This window comes from Lepisosteus platostomus, chromosome 10 (assembly GCF_059453375.1).
Source record: "Lepisosteus platostomus isolate fLepPlt1 chromosome 10, fLepPlt1.hap1, whole genome shotgun sequence".
NCBI lineage: Eukaryota > Metazoa > Chordata > Actinopteri > Semionotiformes > Lepisosteidae > Lepisosteus > Lepisosteus platostomus.
The window spans coordinates 18,562,976-18,584,064 of NC_142620.1; the positions used below are offsets into that span (position 1 = coordinate 18,562,976).

General features: G+C 34.9%; 1 protein-coding gene across 3 annotated transcripts in view; it reads right to left on the bottom strand.

Annotated features, from left to right (window-relative positions):
* The window catches only part of ubr1 (ubiquitin protein ligase E3 component n-recognin 1), a 45,528-nt gene that overhangs the window by 11,513 nt on the left and 12,926 nt on the right, over window positions 1-21,089 (bottom strand). For 2 of the 3 annotated variants that reach the window (XM_088648557.1, XM_088648556.1), the window contains 25 exons: window positions 20,550-20,638; window positions 15,661-15,759; window positions 15,189-15,346; window positions 14,968-15,067; window positions 14,258-14,386; window positions 13,812-13,992; window positions 13,208-13,269; window positions 12,899-13,009; window positions 12,036-12,101; window positions 11,382-11,483; window positions 11,040-11,103; window positions 10,761-10,885; window positions 10,062-10,114; window positions 9,520-9,622; window positions 7,111-7,159; window positions 6,510-6,664; window positions 5,565-5,664; window positions 4,811-4,914; window positions 4,114-4,194; window positions 2,518-2,699; window positions 1,446-1,651; window positions 1,053-1,146; window positions 576-728; window positions 296-396; window positions 124-208 (listed from right to left, as the gene is read on the bottom strand). In XM_088648557.1, the coding sequence (XP_088504683.1) occupies window positions 124-208; window positions 296-396; window positions 576-728; window positions 1,053-1,146; window positions 1,446-1,651; window positions 2,518-2,699; window positions 4,114-4,194; window positions 4,811-4,914; window positions 5,565-5,664; window positions 6,510-6,664; window positions 7,111-7,159; window positions 9,520-9,622; window positions 10,062-10,114; window positions 10,761-10,885; window positions 11,040-11,103; window positions 11,382-11,483; window positions 12,036-12,101; window positions 12,899-13,009; window positions 13,208-13,269; window positions 13,812-13,992; window positions 14,258-14,386; window positions 14,968-15,067; window positions 15,189-15,346; window positions 15,661-15,759; window positions 20,550-20,638 (2,752 nt within the window). The remainder of the gene's footprint in view (window positions 1-123; window positions 209-295; window positions 397-575; window positions 729-1,052; window positions 1,147-1,445; window positions 1,652-2,517; window positions 2,700-4,113; window positions 4,195-4,810; window positions 4,915-5,564; window positions 5,665-6,509; window positions 6,665-7,110; window positions 7,160-9,519; window positions 9,623-10,061; window positions 10,115-10,760; window positions 10,886-11,039; window positions 11,104-11,381; window positions 11,484-12,035; window positions 12,102-12,898; window positions 13,010-13,207; window positions 13,270-13,811; window positions 13,993-14,257; window positions 14,387-14,967; window positions 15,068-15,188; window positions 15,347-15,660; window positions 15,760-20,549; window positions 20,639-21,089) is intronic. The other variant, XM_088648558.1, reaches the window with a different exon arrangement.

The window sequence follows — 21,089 nt, forward strand, 5'->3', positions numbered from 1 at the left end:
CAGCTTGCAACTATAATGTACGCTTTCACTTAATAAGATCTGAAGGAAACAGCTCAGGTTGGCTATTATGGTAAACAGTTTCACTAACTATATTATTAAACTTAATTTATTAGTTCTACTTACGGTGCTTGGACTCCAAAACTAAGAATAGATCTAAAATCTGCAGGATTTTCCACACAGAGATGCAAATCTGAGTCAAAGCTGCTTTCTGTTGAGCAAAAATTGAGTAGTATCACAAAACAAGGAAGTGTACATGGAAAAAATACTAATGAAAGACAATCTAAAGATATCTTACCACTTCCTTCAGTTGTAGATTTTAACCCCTTTAATCTGGCCAGGATTATCTGTATCCATCGTGGCAATGTCAGGAGCTGCCCCACTAACTCTGCATTCTCACTGTGGAGACAAACCCCAGAGAATAACAAAGCAAAAATGCAAAAAAGAAAACACCAGTCAATCTATATGCTGAGCCTATAGAAATCTTCAATTTTTCATGCAATATCAGAGACACTGTTTCCATTAGAAACATTAGAAAAAACGACAATTTAGGAAAGAACAGAAACAGGGGTACCTACTAGTCGAGTCTGAGGGGCTCTAGAGGAATGAGAGGGATGACAGTGTTGCAGAGGGATTTGCAGAGTGGACACAGGTACTCTGCATTCTCCAGGTCAAAGATCAACTCTGCATGAAGACGGTTTCGAGTTGTATTCTGCACGGCTTCAAAGTACCTAGACACAGGGCAGACAGGGAAGCAGTATTCACAGTTTTGAAAAAGACTGAAGAAGAAAAACAAGCATATATTCTAAAAGGAACACTAATTGCAGATGCATGAAATGTGCAAGAAGTTAGGAAGGACAATGGTTTAGACTAATTCAAATAACTTTCTTGCACCCAGATATTAATATTAAATAATTAACTATTAATAATAATTTTCTTGCTAAACCTTATGGGATTGAGAGCTAATAGTTTAAATTATATTTGACACCAGTTGGTTTTAATTGTATATTTAAACCTGTCCATCTACAATACATAGGAGAACGTTGTGTACGTACTTCTGCCAGCAGAGGGCATGCATAACGTGCCCACAACTTCCCGTGTGTGTGCCCACAGCCAGATCCGGGTGCATGAACAGAGGAATGGAGGTTTCTTTCCAAGTAAAGAAAAGCAAACAAATTAATTTGCAATTTGAGCCCAATAACACAATATTCATGAAAATAATTATTCTTAATTTCAAGCTGAGATGTGCATTTTACAATAATACTGGACCTTGATTTCTTAGGATTTTTATAATGTTAATTAATTGATTACTCAAACTCTTCAAACTGAACCTTTTACCTTAAGATGAGAAAAATACATGGACATTACAGCAGTCTAAGCGACCAGTGGAAGCCAATCTCAGTGCAGGTTAGGCTCAGTTTAGGTAGAAGATCTCGCACATGACAGACCTGTGTTGGGCAGCGTTTTGCCCCTGCACTGAGTTAAAACAGTAGATCTCTGGACACAGGCCGTCAGGACCATAGCAGGGGCTGTTGCTTGCACCTCCTGCTCTTCTTGGCACAGGATGCAGGTGAGGACTTCCCTCTCAGCCAATGCAAGGCCACGCTTTGGGCCCACAGCCACCCTCGACTCTCTCAGGATCATCGCAGGGCTGCTGAAGAGGAACCTTTTTATTCAATTTTTTTCTCTAGCAATATCAAGCACACATTAACTTTAGAATGAGTTTAAAGCAAAGTAAGGACAGTATGGAATGTTGTACATTTTATTTGTACTCTTTGTGCAGGATGACACGTGGAAATTAATATAAATATTAACAGGTCAAAATGCTGTCTGAAGCAGTCTGAAACAGGAAGGAGACTGGGAGACCGCTTCAGAGAACATGTTAGGATCAGAGATTTCTCCAAGCCCATAGTTTCTCATTTCACCTCTAACGGCCGTGATCACACTGATCTCTCCGTCTGCTTTCTCAAAGTAGGGTTTCTTAACTTCTATAGCAGAAAGACATCTGAAACCAAAACTTATCCTGAAACTTGGTTCACACCTTCCCCCTTCTCTTAATGACACTCGTTTCCTTCTAATCCTCTCTGTTCATTTGTAGGTTTCGACTTCACACCTCTCTTCAGTTCTCTCGACTTCACACCACCTGAGTGCCCACTCTGCTTCCCCCATCCTCCATACTCCTGGCTTTTGTTCTCCTATCAGCTACTAATTTTCCTCTTTCTCACACCCGAAGAAGGCTCCACAGCCGAAACCTTGTGTTTCCTTTCTTCTCTTTTAAGCACGGAATAAACCTTTACTTCTTCCTATTTAGCATTTGTCTGCCTTGCACAGGACATTGCAACTCTGCTCCTTCTACTCTACTGGTACAGATTTTTCTGTGCTTAAGAGTTTACAAGGAGTAACTATGATAAATTACAGCAGATTTGCATGGCAATTTTTTTTCAAAACAGTATCGAGACATTTCAATTATCACATAATTTCAATTTTCATTAGGTATTTTCCTCCAAAAAGGACACTCACCTCTCTGGGACCCGAGAGGTCTCTCCCTGTCCTGCACTCTCTGGAGTGCTTTCATACAGCAGCTTGTGTGTCTCAATGAAGTTCTTCTGCATAGCCGACATCTGGGCCATGATCTTCTGTCGGTGCAGCTTGGCTGCTTCTGCCTTCCTCTTCCTCTCAGCCTTCTCCTTGTCCTGAACACACTACCACATAGAAACACAGTGACAAGAGTAAGACCTGTGTTGGTCTTCTCAAGGCCACCTTTACCCCAAAAAACTAAACAGACAATTCCACAGCTCATTGAGTCACAGGGATATAAAATCAGAAAATTAATGAGAAGGAAAAAATGACTACAAATGGCTGCCTTTTGTGCTATATATTTTAACTTCATAAAGAGAACCAAAGCATAAAAAAAATATCACACTGAAGTATTTCCAAAAAATACAGGCTTCCAAAATATAATTTTATGTATGAGCTTAATGTTATTTTTAATTAATTCTGATTTTATCTTATAAAAGATTAAAAATACTTTTTCTTATTGTATGCAATTTTAAATACAATCACATTTTTAATCTGATAGTATTTATAAGAAAAAAGGTGCAACTGTACAACTGCAAAATGTACAAGACGTGTCTATGCATTGAAAATATGAACTGCTATATAGATGAAGAAAATGACAAATCCTTTCAACTGTGACTTAATACATTTGAATTTTCTATAAGAATTTTATTGGTTAAATTATTAGCTTTAATATTTAATAATAATTAATATTGTAACCACAAGAGACTAATATGTGTGTTATGCATTATGACACAATAATATGCCTAACTGCTACTTAGACTCCATCAAAAATATCAGGGACAAGTAATAAGTTTATTCCATGCTGAAAAGAGAAGAAATGGAAGCATGGAATAAACCTATTACTTGTTCCTTTGCAGCCTACGCATGCTGACGCAGCTACCCACCTGAACTACTTCAGCCTACTCCTGCTGCGACCCACTATGCCTTCCTCTAAAGCTTTTTCTAGACCTCTTCGTCGTTCCTTCTCTTCCTCTCTGGGCCACTTGCCCCCCTCTCTTACTAAACCAGCATTCCGTCTCTTCACAGCGATCTGTTCCAAGACCAGGTTTTCTAACCACCTACTAAACCTTTACAGATGTCATCGTTATAATATAATTCCTAATGGATTTCGCCTGAAATTTTACACTTTTTCTTTTGACTCTGACACCACACAGAGTAACACTCAGAGACTTCTACAAAACTTTTCTAGGAAACTAATGCTCTCTACCACTTTCTCTCTCGAACAACAGAATACCCATTCTGACAACAACATCAAAGAAGCAATATAAAAAATATTAGGTTATTTCAGACAAATTCAGCTTCATGCAAATACTGATTAAACCCTAAAGAAAATACTAACAAGATAATTGTTTTGCTATTTCGATACACTTTTAATTGGAATTGGTCAAGAAATATCTAGAAGAAATCAGATGATGAAATTCACACAATTCACCGTAACCACAATTCACCATAATTCACTGCCATTTACCCTTGGCACCTTCCAGATTTCTCACTCTCTTTCTAATATTAATAGTCCTACAATATCAGCCTCAGTACCTCCTCTGGTTTGGTATGATCAACACTCATTGATGCAGAAGGGCTCGATTTCTCTCGAAGACATTTCACTGTTTCAAACATCTAGAAAAATAATAAAACATTTTCATATTTAAGTAATTTTTTAACATAAAAATAACATAAAAGACATAAAAATAAAAAAGATTAAGAAGATTAACAAACACCATACATACATTTTATATAGGACAGAAATACTTAAGATGCAAGGACGAAGTATTAAAGTTCACACATCAGCCATACATTAAGAATACTGTACTGGATCTGTTACACTTTGTGACATTCTCAAATCTAAGACTCATATCTTGAGAGATCAATAGATATATTTTTAAAACAATTTCAGGCCAAACACATACCTAGACAGCGTTACATTTGATAGCAGTCTTAATACCTTGATAAGATCTCTTGTAATATTCCCCATGAGTCCCTGCTAATAATACAATAATACAACGGGCAGGGCAGCATGAAGCACAGGTTCGGGCTTTGAAAAAAAGGTTATGGGTTCCAATGCTTGGTGGGACACTGCCGTTGTACCCGAGCAATGCACATCACTCAAATTAATATGGTGAAATAAAGGATTAAAAAAGAACCATCAAACCACTAACAAGCTATAAAAATGGCAATCAAACCAACAAATTTAGTTGGTAAACTGAATAGGCAACTGTGAATGTTCTCAGTGTACCTGCAGTGTCCATTTGATCATGTCCTTCTGCGCCTCCAGAGGTGGAAGAGACTTCATTTTTTCGAGGAAGTTCAGCAGAGATTTGCCATGTTCCCTGCCAGTACCTGGGAGGGAAATTAAGGTATTATTAACATTAACAGCATGGGACACATTAACTCCTATTTAATTTAAACTTAAAATTTAACATTTATTCTACTCCTGTGCCAAATAAACAACCATTACATAAAAATGAGGGAAAAAAGAAAGCACAGTTTACCCACAACAGATCTTATTCTGAGATAAGCGTCTGCTTATAAAATAAGAAATAGCACATTTGAAACAAAAAATAATGTACGACACAAACTCAAACACCCACTCACACCAGAGAGAAAGCGAGGACAGAACTCTCATGAAGGCAGTTTGTGTGTGTGAGGTGTTTCACTTTTTATAATTGTATAACTTCAGTGGAGATAGTTATTAAATAAATCAATGATAAAGAAATTGTTTCAGCACATTTGAAGAGCTACATTTGTGGAGCTACTTTAGAAGCTCACTACAGCATGTTAACAATCCTTTAAGATACTAGAAACAAAATTTTCCTTCCAGTTAAGAAATGCTTCTTGCACATTAATTTGGAGCCCATAAAAACTATTTGATTTATGTCTTATATGAAAAAGGTAACAGGAATCAATGCTTGTCTTGAAAAAAGTGTCACTAAAATGCACATTCAAAATAATGAGGCTGCCAGGAGCATAAAAAATCCCAAAAAACTCACTCATTGCTTTCAGACAGAAGTCAAAAGCTACTTCTTCTTCACTGCTAGCCTCAAGCTGTTGTTTTTCTTCTAGTAATCCTTGTGCAATTAGATGGAGTGCCTAACATTAAATTGAAAAACAGGTAAATTAGCAAAGCCTTTTTAATAAACCTAGAGCCATTAAATATTTAGCAACACACTTTTTAACTCTGAACTCTATTACAGTAAAAACTCTTCTAAAGGAGATTTTGCCTATAACATGACAGATACTGAACTTACCCTCACAATAATGAATTGCTTATGCTGGGTGTATATGTTTCATATGCATTAGCTAACTAAGAAAAAAAAATCATAAAAAATCCAGTAAAATGATATATAACAAGTAGTAAAATAATAAAATGTAATAATGTATACTACTTAGGTTTAATATTCAGGAATATCAATGGTGCCCCAAAGAGTAAGGTCAATTGCCTATTGATGAGTGTTGATTTTGTTGCTTGCTTTAGCAAATTTCATGCAGAATATTTACAGATGAAATAAACAGCTTGTATATTAAAGTTAAAAAAGGCATGGAAAGATTAAAAAAAAATAAGTCAAAAGATCCAGATATCAGATTTATATAGTCTATAATGCATATATTAAAGACTACATCATATATTATTAGTCATATGAAAGTATGTTTTGAGGCCAAAAAACATAATTTGCGATTTAACAGACACTGGCACTTATGGGCACCACACAATTTGTTCACTAAAGTGAGGGTTTACTGTACTCTTATATTACTTGAAAAACTTCAGTGGACCATTTGAGTAACACACACACTGGACCAAAGGTAAACTTATATAGAACTGTGTAACAAGTTGTTTCATTGTTTATAAATTTGAAATCAACAGTACGGAGGAAATATTAGCCCCATCCTAAAATACATAGCATAAAGCAGACGTCATCAAAAGAACAAAACTATACCCTCTGAATCATGGCTTCAGTCCATAATGTTGCCTGATCTTCCACCGCTCTTTGCAGTACTGTACGAAGTACGTGGATTAGGACATCACATTTGAGAAGATTTACAATGTTTGCAAAGGCAGGAGAGAAAGCAGGAGGAACTGGAGGTGGGAGAGCTGTAAAACAAAAAGTTTCACAACTGGAATCAACGTTCCAGAACTTACAGTTTCAAAAGCAGGACATTCTTATAACTAGCATTTTAATTAATGCAAATTGTTGCAAATTTAACTTGTTTTCAGGTTCAGCACTCACATTAAAGTGTAATAAAGACCTATGTGGAATGACATTAATCATTGATAAACTGCTATGAAAATACACGGCCTTTGCCTGATTGTAGTTTGTTCAGTAAAATTGTTTCAGGGATGTTGAGCAGTAGTCCAAGGTAAAAATCAACTTGTTCCATCAACTCATTCTCGTTTTGACCACTGAATATTAAGGGCTATGCCTTAATAATAAATATTCTAATAATAACATTCTAATATTAATGCAAATCACCACATTTGTGGACAACTGTATTTAGTCGCTAACATAGCTAATAGTTATCCAGTTAAAATGTGTTTACCTTTATCATTGCTCTCCTGATTCCTTAGTTTCTTTTGAGCATCTTCAGCCTGAATTAAAATTAAAAAAACAAACTTGAAGTCACAGTATATGGGTGCAAAGTTACAAGCCTACACATGAATATCTAAGATGCAGTAAGACTACCGTTGAAAATCACAATAAGAAAACACTTAGGAGTGATTTGAGGAGCAACTGTTTAGCTCAATGAATTGTTCCATCTTCTTATGGTAAAAAGAAAAACCCAACCCCAATATTGTTCTTTAAAAAGTAACTACAGCCTGCACTGCATATGATACTGATACTAACACACATTGCCTATTTAAAGCTAAGTCGACATTTAAAAACACACAACATACAGCAAACAATACATACTTTATGAGATATAACAAGAAACTCATTAAAATAGTTAATTTAATCAATCACAACACATTTTAAAAACCAAATCTATCGCATTTTCTAAAAAACATTTCCCCTCTTTAAACACATGAAGATATGGCTGCCATATTTTATATATTCTTGTGTTGCCCCAACACAATGCTAGAATTGCAGGACCTAATTATTGTTTTGTGTTTTAGGTTTGAAAGTATAGCTTTTAGAAATCTGACATTTTTATTGCTTTTTTTATAAAAAGCCAGCAGTCCATGTCAGCTTTTAGTTTTTTTTGCTTTCACACAAGTCATTTTATTCTTTTTTGTGACTATTTGTGATGCTGCCTTGTACTATCCTTCTCACAACTTTCCCTAAACTGTCATTCTGAGTTCCAAGCGAAGCACTGCAAAAACTTAGGCAATGTACTGTAGCTTAATTGTCTGTTTTCTTACGGGGAGTTGACAAACTCTAAGCTTATTAACAAATCATTCAACAGCAAAAGGCAGTTTGGGCATCTTTTTTGGAAAACCAACATTACTGACAATGGATTAAGTAGGAATGGTCTCTTCCCTTACTAGACATTAAACAGCAGCAGTGCATAAGGTGGTATGAGAGGCTCTGTAAACTATAGAAATATAAACTGGCTAAAGGTAATCAGGCAGAGTAGTGATTTAAATGTTTTAATTTACTGAAATAATTAGAAACTGGGACAGTAAACTCAGGGATTAATTTGTGGTTACTGGGACTCAATCAAAACAATGGGGACATATTGTAAGCATGAATTATAAGAATCCAATACACAATTGTATTAGTCTAATAACAAAACATGCATAACAATATAAATATGTAAATATTTTTATTAGTCAAGACAAATCAATATGTAATCAATATATAAAACACATGGTTAATCAATATATTATCTGATGCTGTTACACAACAACCTAGAATTATTAAAAATATATACCAAAATAGGGTTAGAATACAATAACCTGAATACTTGTTATTGCAACCCACCTCATAATTTAATCTCAAACTACTTCAAAATTCAGATGCTCAAAATGCTAATGTTCAATTCTTTCCTGAAGTAAACTTTACCAAATGCTTGCTTGACATAAGTGTTGAATTCTGGAGTACCATCATAGTGATCAAAAGAAGAATGCTTGGCCAGACCATACTTATGTCGTGCTTAGCTACACGCTGAGGTTGGCTTCTCTATTGTCGCCACAAGTGAGACTGAGATGGAGTGAAACTTTAAATGTCTGCTTGCCCCTATTTTAAAACTGCTATTCGGAGCATTCTGTGATATTAATTAATGTTGACAACAGTCTAACTGTACTATGGTGCTATCAGGTAAAACTACAATTTGGTCCATTTTGCAAATCTTCAATTGCAATTGCAGGAAATCAGGGGCAGAATTCGGTTTATGTATGGTGTCTCAAATGATTATATTGTTGTCAAGTTGCAAGTTTAGAAAATATTCTTAACTGTTGCGCACACCCTTTTAAGTCATGTTGTTACAGGTGGACATTGGTCATGACATCATCATCAATCATCAGGTGTAGTAGCCATGCCCATGTTGCATATTCCTCACTGGCATATCACTCAGGTGCCAACAGTGGATTTATGACAGATGACCTCCATCTGTCACAAGTACAGATGTCTCTCCCTCTTCTTGAGGCAGACTAAGAGACTTCAAAGTGGGCCTTTCATCACTGAAATGTTATGATGAGTTTAATTTATGATGTTCTGGTTCATATTAACAAGAAAGCCCATGCTAATTGTCAGTCTTTCAATTCTTTCAGTGTTCCAGTGTACCACAAACGTTTTGTGATACAGCTTGTTACCACAAAATCTACAAGCAGTATTGATTCATTACAAGACATTTTGGTTTGCTTTGCATTATTATTAAAAGCTTAAATGGTTTAATAAGGTTTTTGCAGCTGCATAGACTTTAAACATCACCTAAATCCACTAAAATACTGTGACAGGAAATGTTTTAGGAGTACAAGGTTTCACTGAGCCTTAACATAAACAGACATACCTTGCTGTGCTGGGATTTGGAATAGTGGTAGAAAAAAGGGTTAAATTCTTTCAGACATTCCTTCTTCACTTCATAAAGACCATGGCCAGAAACTCCAGGTTTCCTAGACAAGAAAAAGGTTATCATGCTCTAAATTTCAGCTTATATAATCACATGACCAGGAGCACTTGATTATAAGGAGAGATGACACTGGGGCTAATCTACTATGTTAAACACAGTAACCACCTGTATAAGAATTATAAGCATACTGTATTACAGTGAATTAACAGCCCCTGGATTTAGCAATGACCTTGAATAAATGCTGCACTTTATGAGATATAAATAAAATGCCACCTTTGACGTAGGAGAGCAAGACAAGTTGACTATGTGTAAAATCACAGTATTTCAGCTGGCCATAAAAATGGCCGTAAAAAACTAATACCAAGCCATTAATGCAAAGAAAAATTATAAGTGTTTTTAATGTGTTTAACATATACAATTTTCTAATAATTTTTATTTTCAAACATTTATGTGTAATTAAAACAGCAAAAACAAAAACTTACTTAAAAGTAGCTACTTTGTGGATGACACTTTCCAGACCAGTTTCATTGTTTTCCTGTTAAAGAAGACATTTTTCCTGTATATGATACTTTAAAAATTCAGTCTGAACCATGATGAAAGGCCACCTACACTGTCACGTGCATCTACAATAACCATTCAATATTTTCCAGTGCAAACACTGATTTTCACAAAAACTCAAGGAAAATATTCTTCAGCACATTTTAAGCTTACTTTCATACATTCAGCTTACTTCTATATGGTATCTAAACATTTTTCTGATTACGAAGTCCATTACATACATTTCATATTTTAAGGTAATAGAACTATGAGAAATAGAAATGGAAAGTGTTCCAATTTAAAAATAAAGTCTCAGAAAGTCAAATAATACATACTTTAACCTGTAGGAAAATAAACCTTTAGCACTTTGTATACATTATGTCAATATTTGGCAATATTTACAGAAAACAATATTTTAATTAGACTGATACTATAGGTTTATTTGAATTCTATTATAAATATGTATAGAGAAAATATCACAGTTTTGTACAATGCCTGATTACTGTCTCTAGTACATTTTTTAATAATTTGCAAATTATTTCCTACTATTATTTGCAAAGGGTGCTCAAACTATTTTATTTTAAAAAGTGGAATACTACCACTTAACGGGATGGGGATATAAAATAATAAGCCACTGAACTTACATTCTCGGGCAAGGCCTTGACCAGACTGCTGTGTGCCATGGGCTCAATACAAAGCAGGTGGGTCACTTCCCTCATGATGACATCCTCCTTCACCACACCGGAGATTCCTGGGACAAATCTCTCACCTGTGGGTGACAGGTAAAAATCAGATTTATTCCATTTCAACTACAGTACCTCAACTACTATAGTGATTCAGCATGTGAAGTCAGACTGCAATTATGTTACCAAAGATATTTCTAACATGGGAACTATAATGTTTCATCAGTTTTACTGACTTGCCTATAATGATGATGAGAAGGTGGAGCATTTCTTCAGTCAGATGGTTCCACTGCTTGACAAGTTCCTGCAGGGATAATGCAAAAATAATTGATTATATAACATAAATAACAGGAAACATAATTAAAGTATCCAATCACACCTATATGGTATATAACTGTAATGAATACTAACAACTATTTACAGAAAAAAATAATGAAATAAAATAAAAAATAATATATGGCATCAGCATATAATAAAATATATAAACAGAATAATGTACACACTGAAACTGAACCCTTCTGAAATTCATCTGAAACCTTTAGCCATTGTTAAGTAAAGTACATTGAAAATAATGTTGCTCACCTTATCTTTAGTAGACACGTTCCCATTAAAAACATCAAATAACTCAAATCTCTGAAGAACCAACATCACAAAATCATCAGGATCCATTTGGGAAGCAGCAATCTATAAGAATGTATTAAATATGGTTATATTCCAATTAAGGACTGTATGTCTGAAGTGGTTTAGAAGTATCTTTATTTTAACAACTGGAAAAATGCCTATAACTTCAAATATTCAGTAAAACACAAGACAATCTACTTGAGAGAATGAAGACATAGAAGTAAATGGGAACGTTATAAGTTGTATATCCCAGAAATGTAGTGTACTATATGAACTGTGAAGATTTTTATTGAATCTATAAATGTTATTCTCATTCTTACTGAATAGAAATGCGATTAAGCAGTATTATGGTTTAGGAACTTTTTAAATATAACATTATAGAAATATGTATATTATGCACCCACATCATAGCCATAGATTTTTCTAACATTTCCAGTTTCTGTTGTAACACAATTCAGATGTACTTAAGAAATCTTGAATATTAAAGAATACTCCAACAGTTAAGTATGGCAAAATGTTTTACTTAGGACATGCATGCCAGACTCAGAATATTAACTTTTTGCTCGCAAATTAACAGATTCTTAAAAAGGCAAAAGAATAGAAGTAGTAATGTACCTGCAACATTATGATGTCCTTATCAAACATTTCATCTCTGCATTTCACATCTTGGTAATAGTATACCTAAAATGCAGTTGTTAGATAAACACTTAATCAGAAAAGTCTATTCAAATTAATTGTATATAGTTCCCTTCTTGCCAGAGCATATAAGAGTATTGTGCAAAATTACAAACCATATAATGTAAGCATATGCAAAAAAAAAACCCGATTAATAACACTGATAATGTTAAAAACGTTTCAAGTATAAGGAATCTAACTTCTCTGTTATCCACTACTGTACTGTAAGAAATAATACATTTGACTTGCTCAGGATTGATTTATGTTAAAGGTTGTGTGCCAAGCAATCACAACTGAGACACCTGTAGTAACAGCAATGATGGTAAAATGTAAAAACAACAAGGAAATGCAGTTTTCCAGCAACTATGGTATACATACCAGAACACCAGGTCATTATAGCAAGAAATCTAACAGGCAATGCCGAAGGAAAATATAATCAACACAGACCCCAACTTTACAAAGACAAACCTTCTAAGACATGGTGCAATATAGTCACTTCAACATTTCTGACATTTCCACATTTTGCACATTTCATTATTAGTTGTGTGATCAAATAATTCAGGGTTAATTATAATTTTCAGCCTCTAAGATCCAACTATACATAAGGAATTATTTTAATACAGGCCAATAAATCACTAAATCATAAAGTACTAAAGTAAAACTACAAAGCATTTCAGAAATGTGCACCTTTTCTAGTACAATTACACATTTAATATTGTCTAAAGAAGAAAGGTAGTATGATGAATGTCTATCTTTTAACTTGTGCACAAATCAGTGTAGAGTGCTATAGTGCTCTCTCTCACCTGACTGACAAGAGAAAGCCCATTTCTCCTCCACATCTCAGCTGATACCTGTGCTGCCAAAACCACACAGCGCAGAGGGTACTCCATGAGTAAAGCAAAGTTGCAACTCTCCTGAAATACAGACACAGAATCAGCAATGACAAAGATCTCACAGCCTTAAAACAACATTTAATGAACTCACTTGCTACGTGAAGAAAGCTTAAACTTGATCTTAGCAAATGCATTCATGAAAGGGAAGATCCTGCAACAAATGGAACATCCCATACATCAGACTTTGGTGACAGCGGTAAGGCAGGCACCAGTACTCACTTCATCAATGTACTCGTGAACCCTCGCTATTGTGCCAGTTCTGCAGATATGGACATATAAACCTAGAAGCCAGAACAAAAGCACAATCTTATCAGACACCTCTGATATGCCATCACTTAAAGAATCTTAATGATAAACTTAAATGAGAGTATTAAAAGAAATTAAAAAGAAAATCTTACTCTGTGTGTGTTTTGGCTAATGAGACTACAAAGAATTGCGTACATTTATTATTATCTTTCACTCAGAGAAGATCTAAGAAATAACTACAACTATAGTACTCAAATACTAGTCTACAAACAATACACAATAAAAACATTACAAATCTCAATCCTGCAAAATTTTTGTTTTTAACAAGATTCGGTGTAATCCAAAACGCTTTACAAATTAGGCTTAGTTTATTTGGTCTAAACACGAGAGTAGCATATTTTAAAAACAAACTAACAAATTAGGAATCTGATGAATTATAAAATAAATGAAATATTTCTCATTGACGAAAATACACTCATTAACTTATTGAGTAAGCAGAAGCTAATTTTGCACTTTTAACATGGGTGAGAGAAAGTGAATATGAGTCCCTGGTGCTACTCAGAAATCTGCTACTCACCAGCCAGCAATCTGGAGATAGGAAGGTGGATGCTCACAGGTTCTTGAGACACTTTGTAAGGTCTTGTGCGCAAAATGTGTTTACACATATAAAAATCTGTGGCTTCGCTGTTGAAGGTCTGGTTTGTACACTGCATCAAAGCAATGTGGCTTTCTTTGAAGGCTTGTAGAAGAACTTTCTCCTAAAATGTAATGATAAAAAATGTATGTATGTATGTCATAAAGGAAAAAATACAAACTGGTTGAGCATTTTGCACTGTATCAGGAAATCCTGACATTCATATACTCATATCTTTTTAAGAAGACACACAATAAGAAAACCTTTTCTGACTTACAAAAAATGTGAACAGTATAAAATTCAATATTTAGCTGTCTAGCTTTCGCTTTTCTTTTCACTTTAATACGAGATTATTGGATAGTTATGTATTGACAACTATGAATACTAACATCATATGCACACCAGTCCTGGAACATGGAGAGAATGTGCCTGAGTTGTATCTGAATAGAAAATCCTGCTTCCCATTCAGGTTCAACCTCAATATGCTGACCAAACTGCCTCTTCACTTCTTCCATTCCCTGAAAGACACCAATCTGAGTTATAACTTCTTCATTTAAGTAATACCAATACACAATACAGCTGTATAAGAATGTCTTCTTAAAATAGCACTTTGAGACAAAATGTACAATATAAAATGAGTATGATGAAATGTATATGTCTCAGAGAACATCTGTACATTAGTACATTAAACTAAGATGTCATTTATCCATTCCTCACCTCAAGTCATTAAATAAAAAAGCAAATCAATACAATCATATAAAGGACTATTAATCTAGCCTGTTTTAAAATTGCTCACGAACAGAATTAAATTCTAGCCAGATTACACACAGTGCTTCAATTTCTGTTAGATTTTCACCTAGAAGGGATTATTCAATTGAATTCAATCTTCAATAACCAAAAATAAACTTCCCTTTTGTAGATGTTTTAATGAAATCTGCATAAGATTGCTTAATTCAACCTTCATATAAGCTACAACACAGAAAAAAATGTAACTGGGCATTACAGTTTTTAGCAAGACAAAATATATTCACTTGAAACCAAACCATGATACAGTGAAATTATTTCTGCTTTTCATGTCAGTCTAATTGAACAAAGGTACCTGCATGCAGGCCAGCATTGCCAAAAATCTTCTAAATCCCTCAAGGAACTGCTGTCGTAGTTTCTCAGTCCATACTGATGGCTTGCTGATCAAAATATATCTGCCATAAAAACATTGTGAACAGTCAAAACACAGTATGCCAAAAATGGAAAAATGAAAAACCTATGAGTTAAAACGTGTTCAAGCAATGTTTCCTAAAAAACTGGAAACATAGCACTTACTTGAGATCATGAAAGACAACCTGAATCCTGAAAAACTTGTCTGAGTTGTATCCCTGGAAATGAAATCTATTGTTTCCATCGAGATGTTCGCTCAACATTTCCATCACAGTGTCAATGATCACTTTTATGACATTCCCTTCTTCAATCAGCTGTCTAGCCTGCAAAGAATCCCAGTGATGACAAAGTTTCAACACAAAAAACATCACAAGCAACACAAACACTAAGATAACACTTTAGGACCTTGTCATTTCTTTGTAAAAAGCTGAAGAACATAACAAAACCACAATCAAATAAAAAACAACTTAATTAAGAGCATGCATGCAAGTAGATATATTATATTTTTAACTTGGATGTAGCTGATAATTCTTTCTTTGCATTCAACAAACAATACAATTGTAGTAAAACGCAATTAGGAATAATTTGTTTTAAAAAATCATGTCAATCATGAAAACTAGAAAAATTATTTTCTCACCAATGTAGGGACAGTGAAAATCTGCACAGATAAAGCTGTTACTGAAATGCTCCGCTCATGGTCATCATTAATGAAGTCCTTCTGGAGCTGCTTATAATGCTGTGAAAAATCGAATTCAGGGATTTACACTTTATTTCAAACAACTTCTCACTTCCCAAGTTACACAAAAAATTACTTAAACATAATAATACTGATGTGTACCGGAACAGCCAAATTTAGCCATCTCCTTGAAACATTATATTGAGATTCCATCAGTAAAATGCAAGTGTATATGATGTATTTGTTGCTTAAATAAATAAGAACAAGAAAAACTATGAGAGCTTTGCTACTGGATATATAAAAAAACAAACATGTCCAAAATTACTGCATATTTTAAGCTTTATCATCTTCTAGTCTGATCCTGTCAGATCTCAAAAGCAAAGCAAGATTGGTGTAGTTCAGGTGGGTAGATGCATCAGCATGCGTAGGCTGCAAAGGAACAAGTAATAGGTTTAGTCCATGCTGAAAAGAGAAGAAAGAAAACACAACTTTTTGGCCGTGGAGCCTTCTTCAGGTGTGACACCTGACACCTGAATAAGGCTTCACAGCCAAAACGTTGCGTTTTCTTTCTTCTCTTTTCAGCATGGAATAAACCTATTACTTTTTCCAAAGCAAGACTGGTATTAGTTGACCTCTGAGAAAACCTAGGCTGCTGAAGCAAGTGGTGTTGGTGGGTCATAAATGGCCCAATTTCCCAATATGGTGACCAGCAACACTGTTGCAGGGGGTGCTGTCCTTCACATACAGATGCAGCCATTCAAAATGCACGGGCGATACCGCATTATTTTCCGGTGCGCTTTACGCAGTCTACCACGAGTTACCGGTAAATACCGCTAGTTACCGTAAATTCTCCTATAATACCGCAAGCAAAATAATAGTATCCGGAATTTCCGCAAGGTGAGCTAATAAAGCTCAACCTCTCATGTTTGAGCTGTCGCCATCAAAGTCTTTAACGAAGATATTACTAATAGTATTAATAATGAATTACCTTGGACAAGCTGTAAACTCAAAGTATTGCCCTGGTCCACATTCTTTTTTTCATTGACCATCTTTGTAAAAGTAACACCACAGCATTTCGCAATCACGCATTTGTTTCCAATCATGCAAAGTACAGTGATTCACCATGCCTTTCACATGCTCATAAAAGAGATTGATTTAGGAACATAAACATATTACCGTATGCAAACTGTACTGTATACAGTATGTATATGTATATTTAATGTCTTAACTGTGCCCGTTTAAGTATTGAATATTTATATGGAATTTTACCACTGAAGGGAAATCTTAGTACCTGAGCATAAAAAGAATAGGAGCGTACTGTAACGCGTGTGAAGGCCATAAACGATATTAATTTTGGAACTTAAACATACAGTATATGGCTGGTCTTGGTACTTTAAAGAAAACATACACACCAGTATTCCATTTCTCCCTAAACATTTTAAGCATCGAAGTCTTTAACTAACGTGATACCGGAGTCAACAAGCATACTTTTAGAATTTGATTAAAAGGGAATATAATATGGAATCGCGTATCTAAAGAAATTAATAACGATATAATTATATTCATGTTGCAAAAAAACTGCAACGGACATAAAAACTCCCTTGCTTTTAACAGAGCATTCCATTATTTCTAACTACGAAAATTATTTAAACTGCGACAGTTATCATTCAACCAGAGCTCGAAATATCACAAGGATCCTCTAGAGCACAGCAAAGACTGTATTAAAAGTATACTAGTGACAAACTAGAATACTTTAGATATTTTTTTCTGAACCGGGGAAAATCTGATCATGTTTCTCTATAACAATAATAAAAACATTATTTTACATATCACCTTTATGTGATATCACCTTAAGGACAGCACATACAAGGGTTAATTGCACAATGGACTGCACAAAGAAATTTAAAATAGTCTTCTTTAGGTGTGAGGGCAGGAGTGGATCGCAGAAGGCATAATCAGCAAATTAGGAAAACAAAGAACCGGACAGGTGAGACGTTTATCCAGAGAGCGAGTGATCAGAAAAAGGAACAGCTGTTACGCCCAAGTTTTACGCTCTCTCTGCTGAATGAATAAAAGCATTTTATTAAAAACGCGTTTGCATTTGTCTGGGTATTTACTTTGTAATCTTTGGTTTACATCTACTGTATTGCTTTGAGATGCCACTTTTAAAGGTGATATGTAAAATACAGTTTTTTATTATTGTTATAGAGAAACATGATCAGATTTTCCCTGGTTCAGAAAAAAGACAATTAAAATCTGTAATCTTTCCACTTGTATGTCATCGGAAAATACAAGAAGTTTCTGCTTTGTGTAAGGATGGTATCAAAAAGTAATCTAAGTGGTGAGAAAGCTGTGCTCCTCAAAGCGCTTTACAGGATAAAAACAATAACAACAATAGTGTTAGGCTGGGCAAACGATTTTTTTATAGAAATACAAAATGAGATATAATGATGTGTTCCGGCTAAGACTTTAACGAGTACAACCCCCCTCTCTGCGGGAGTGCTGGCTGTGACGAATTAAACCGGTTTCACAGGTATTTTCAAAGTAGAAGGGGGCGAGATTTCCAGCGAAAGACACCTCCCCCTCCAAAGCCAAGGAAGTTCAGTACTTACTAGTTAAGAAAGCTAGGCTCCTCAATGAAATCGCTTTAACATGCTAATGCGATGGTGTAACAGTCCGGGCGTGGCAAGCTTCTAATGTCAACTCGACTCGATTGGAAGACAATGAACATATTCTGACCCTAAATGAATTAATAGCAAACATGGTTTACATAAAAGACATTTTTCCAAGAAAGTTTATAATAATACGATCTATAGTTGAAATCTGAGCCTAAATAAAAAGAAAAAGCATTTTCAGAGAGCAATCACGCTGTGTTTATGTAGAAAAAGCGATTAGGTTTATGAGCAATCTAATTACTTAGTCATTTAAAACGCTATATAAAATAAAGTTTATTATTAATTTGCTGGACAGAGCGGTGAACATTATTATGGATAAGACAAAGATAACGATCCTGATCAATTTAGAAATCTGTGTACGCTGTAAGGTTTTTACTTCTTAAACTTTTAAAATACACGTTTCGAATAGAAAGAAGTCATCTTCCTGGTACAGTATGTATAGCAAACCAGCACGTCTTTTTTCTCCAATCAGAGGGGTTAGACGCTCGGTTAAAAGCAAAGGAGATTGTCTGTTATAGTGGACATAAAAACAAGAGTTCGCTGGCATTATATCCTAGAAGACACAGATCGGCGCCAGACCAGGAGAATGCCCGCAGCGTAAAAGAAAATGCCTGATGAACTAGGGATTGGACAGTTTCCAAGTGCTTCTACAATCGATGGAAATGTTCAAATAAATGTGCAAAAGAAATAAAATAATCATTTATTTCTTTATCATATTGGCTAGCTACTTACCTCTCTTTGCTAGTTAGTGGCTGTGTTTCTGCGTTGGGTAGCAACGGGTGAATGTTCTCAGGCGGAAGATGTAAATAGCTTAATTTTCGTGTTAAATAATTTTTTAAAATTAAAATTCATTCCATACAGCAATCGCATATTTGGCTACCATTTCATAAAACTTTCATGCTTAAAATGTTTAGGGAGAAATGGTAGACTGATAATGGAATGGAATGGAATGAATGATAAGTGTCGCAGTTTAAATAATTTTCGTAGTTAGAAATTATGAAACGCTCTGTTAAAAGCAAGGGAGTTTTGATGTCCGTTGCAGTAAAAGAAAATGCCTGACAAAGTAGGGCTTGGACAGATTCCAAGTGCATTTTTGCAATTTACGTTGCATTGTCCATTGTGCTGCTGTAACACAGTTTAAAATAAGTCTAAACTGTATCAGCTTTATTTATGGGTTGCAATTTAGAAAAAGTCAAAAACTGCACTCAAAATGCAATTTAGAGCTTTCTGGCAAGAGGAGACACCCAAATTAATAATGTAACATGCCACTGTTTGTGCATGAACAAAGTTATACTGCTATTTCCTTAGATACACGATTAAAAAATATATTTTTTTAATCCCCGGCGGAACACATTCCATAAGATTCAGCGCTTTTATATATCGCCTTTAAAGGTGGCTTCTCAAAACGCTTTACAGGATAAAAACAACAATAACAGCAACAATAACAATATTGTATTTCATTGCACTTTGAAAACCAAGTAATAACTTAACTATATGTGCAAACGTTTTATGATATGTCGCTGTTGTGAATGTCTGTGGAGTGTATCTTATTTGCCTGTCTGTCCTGGCTCTCTCGCTCGCCCTCCCCCCTCTCTCCCTCAATTTAATTCAATTCAATTCAAGGTGCTTTATTAGCATGACAGATGGGTACAATCAGTGTTGGGTATTTACTTTGCTTTGAGATTCCACTTTTAAAGGTGATATATAAAATCAAGGCTTTAACTTGCTTTAACTCCGCAATGTATTTAAAAAATAAAAACGATTACAATCTAATCTTTCCACGTCATCGTGCGTCACAATGCGCGACGCCGTAGCCAATTACCTCCGGTACGTGTGTGTACCGCGCACTTTGAATGGCTGCATCTGTAAGACACTAAACCTAAGTCCTACTACTTGGTCATCAAAGATTGTGTTAACAAAGAGTAAGTGTTAACCACAGTATCCTGAATAATATCCTCTCTGGGCTTCCAAAAGTTCAACCGGTAAAGCGGTTTCTCATTTCTCTGCCTGATCTACTGTCCAGTGTGGCTGTCTGCACACAATGAATGTGATTCAGCAGGTAAGTGGTGCACTTCAGTCAAAACGTATTTTATCGGGACTAGTACTACATATCCTTAGATCTGAAAGGCATTCATTCTAACCTTTGCAAAATTAATAACAAATATACATGCTTACCTTTGCAAATTCAATAGCAAAAAGCCTTTTATATTCAGTTTCCATCAGTAAACTGCAGACAATTAGCTCATGTACAATCTTCCGGGCTCCTAAGGAAATAAAATACACAGGCTACAGTGAAAGCAATGTATGTCATGTCTTACAATTACTTAATAAATACTACATCATTGCTTAGGGTTCTGGACTATAACTGGAAGGTGAGGATTCAGATCCCATGGGGGCAAAAGTGTTGTAGATTTGTGCAAAGAATTTCACTCAGATTACTCTACTTAAATGCCTGGTTGTATCAAATAGCAGTAGTATCAAATAGGTACAAATAACAATATGGATATAAGCAACTGTCAAAATTAGGAATGTTGTACGATGTAATTTAAGTGCACGTTTTATATCTCAGTATTGCTAATAATGTATCATAATTGTTTCATTTATTGCATTACGTTGAATTTATGGACTTTATTTTATATACTACTGTACATGAATTTTCAGCTATGTTTTAAGTTAGGTGATTTTGTTTAAGTTTTAAGTTAATGGATAAAGTTA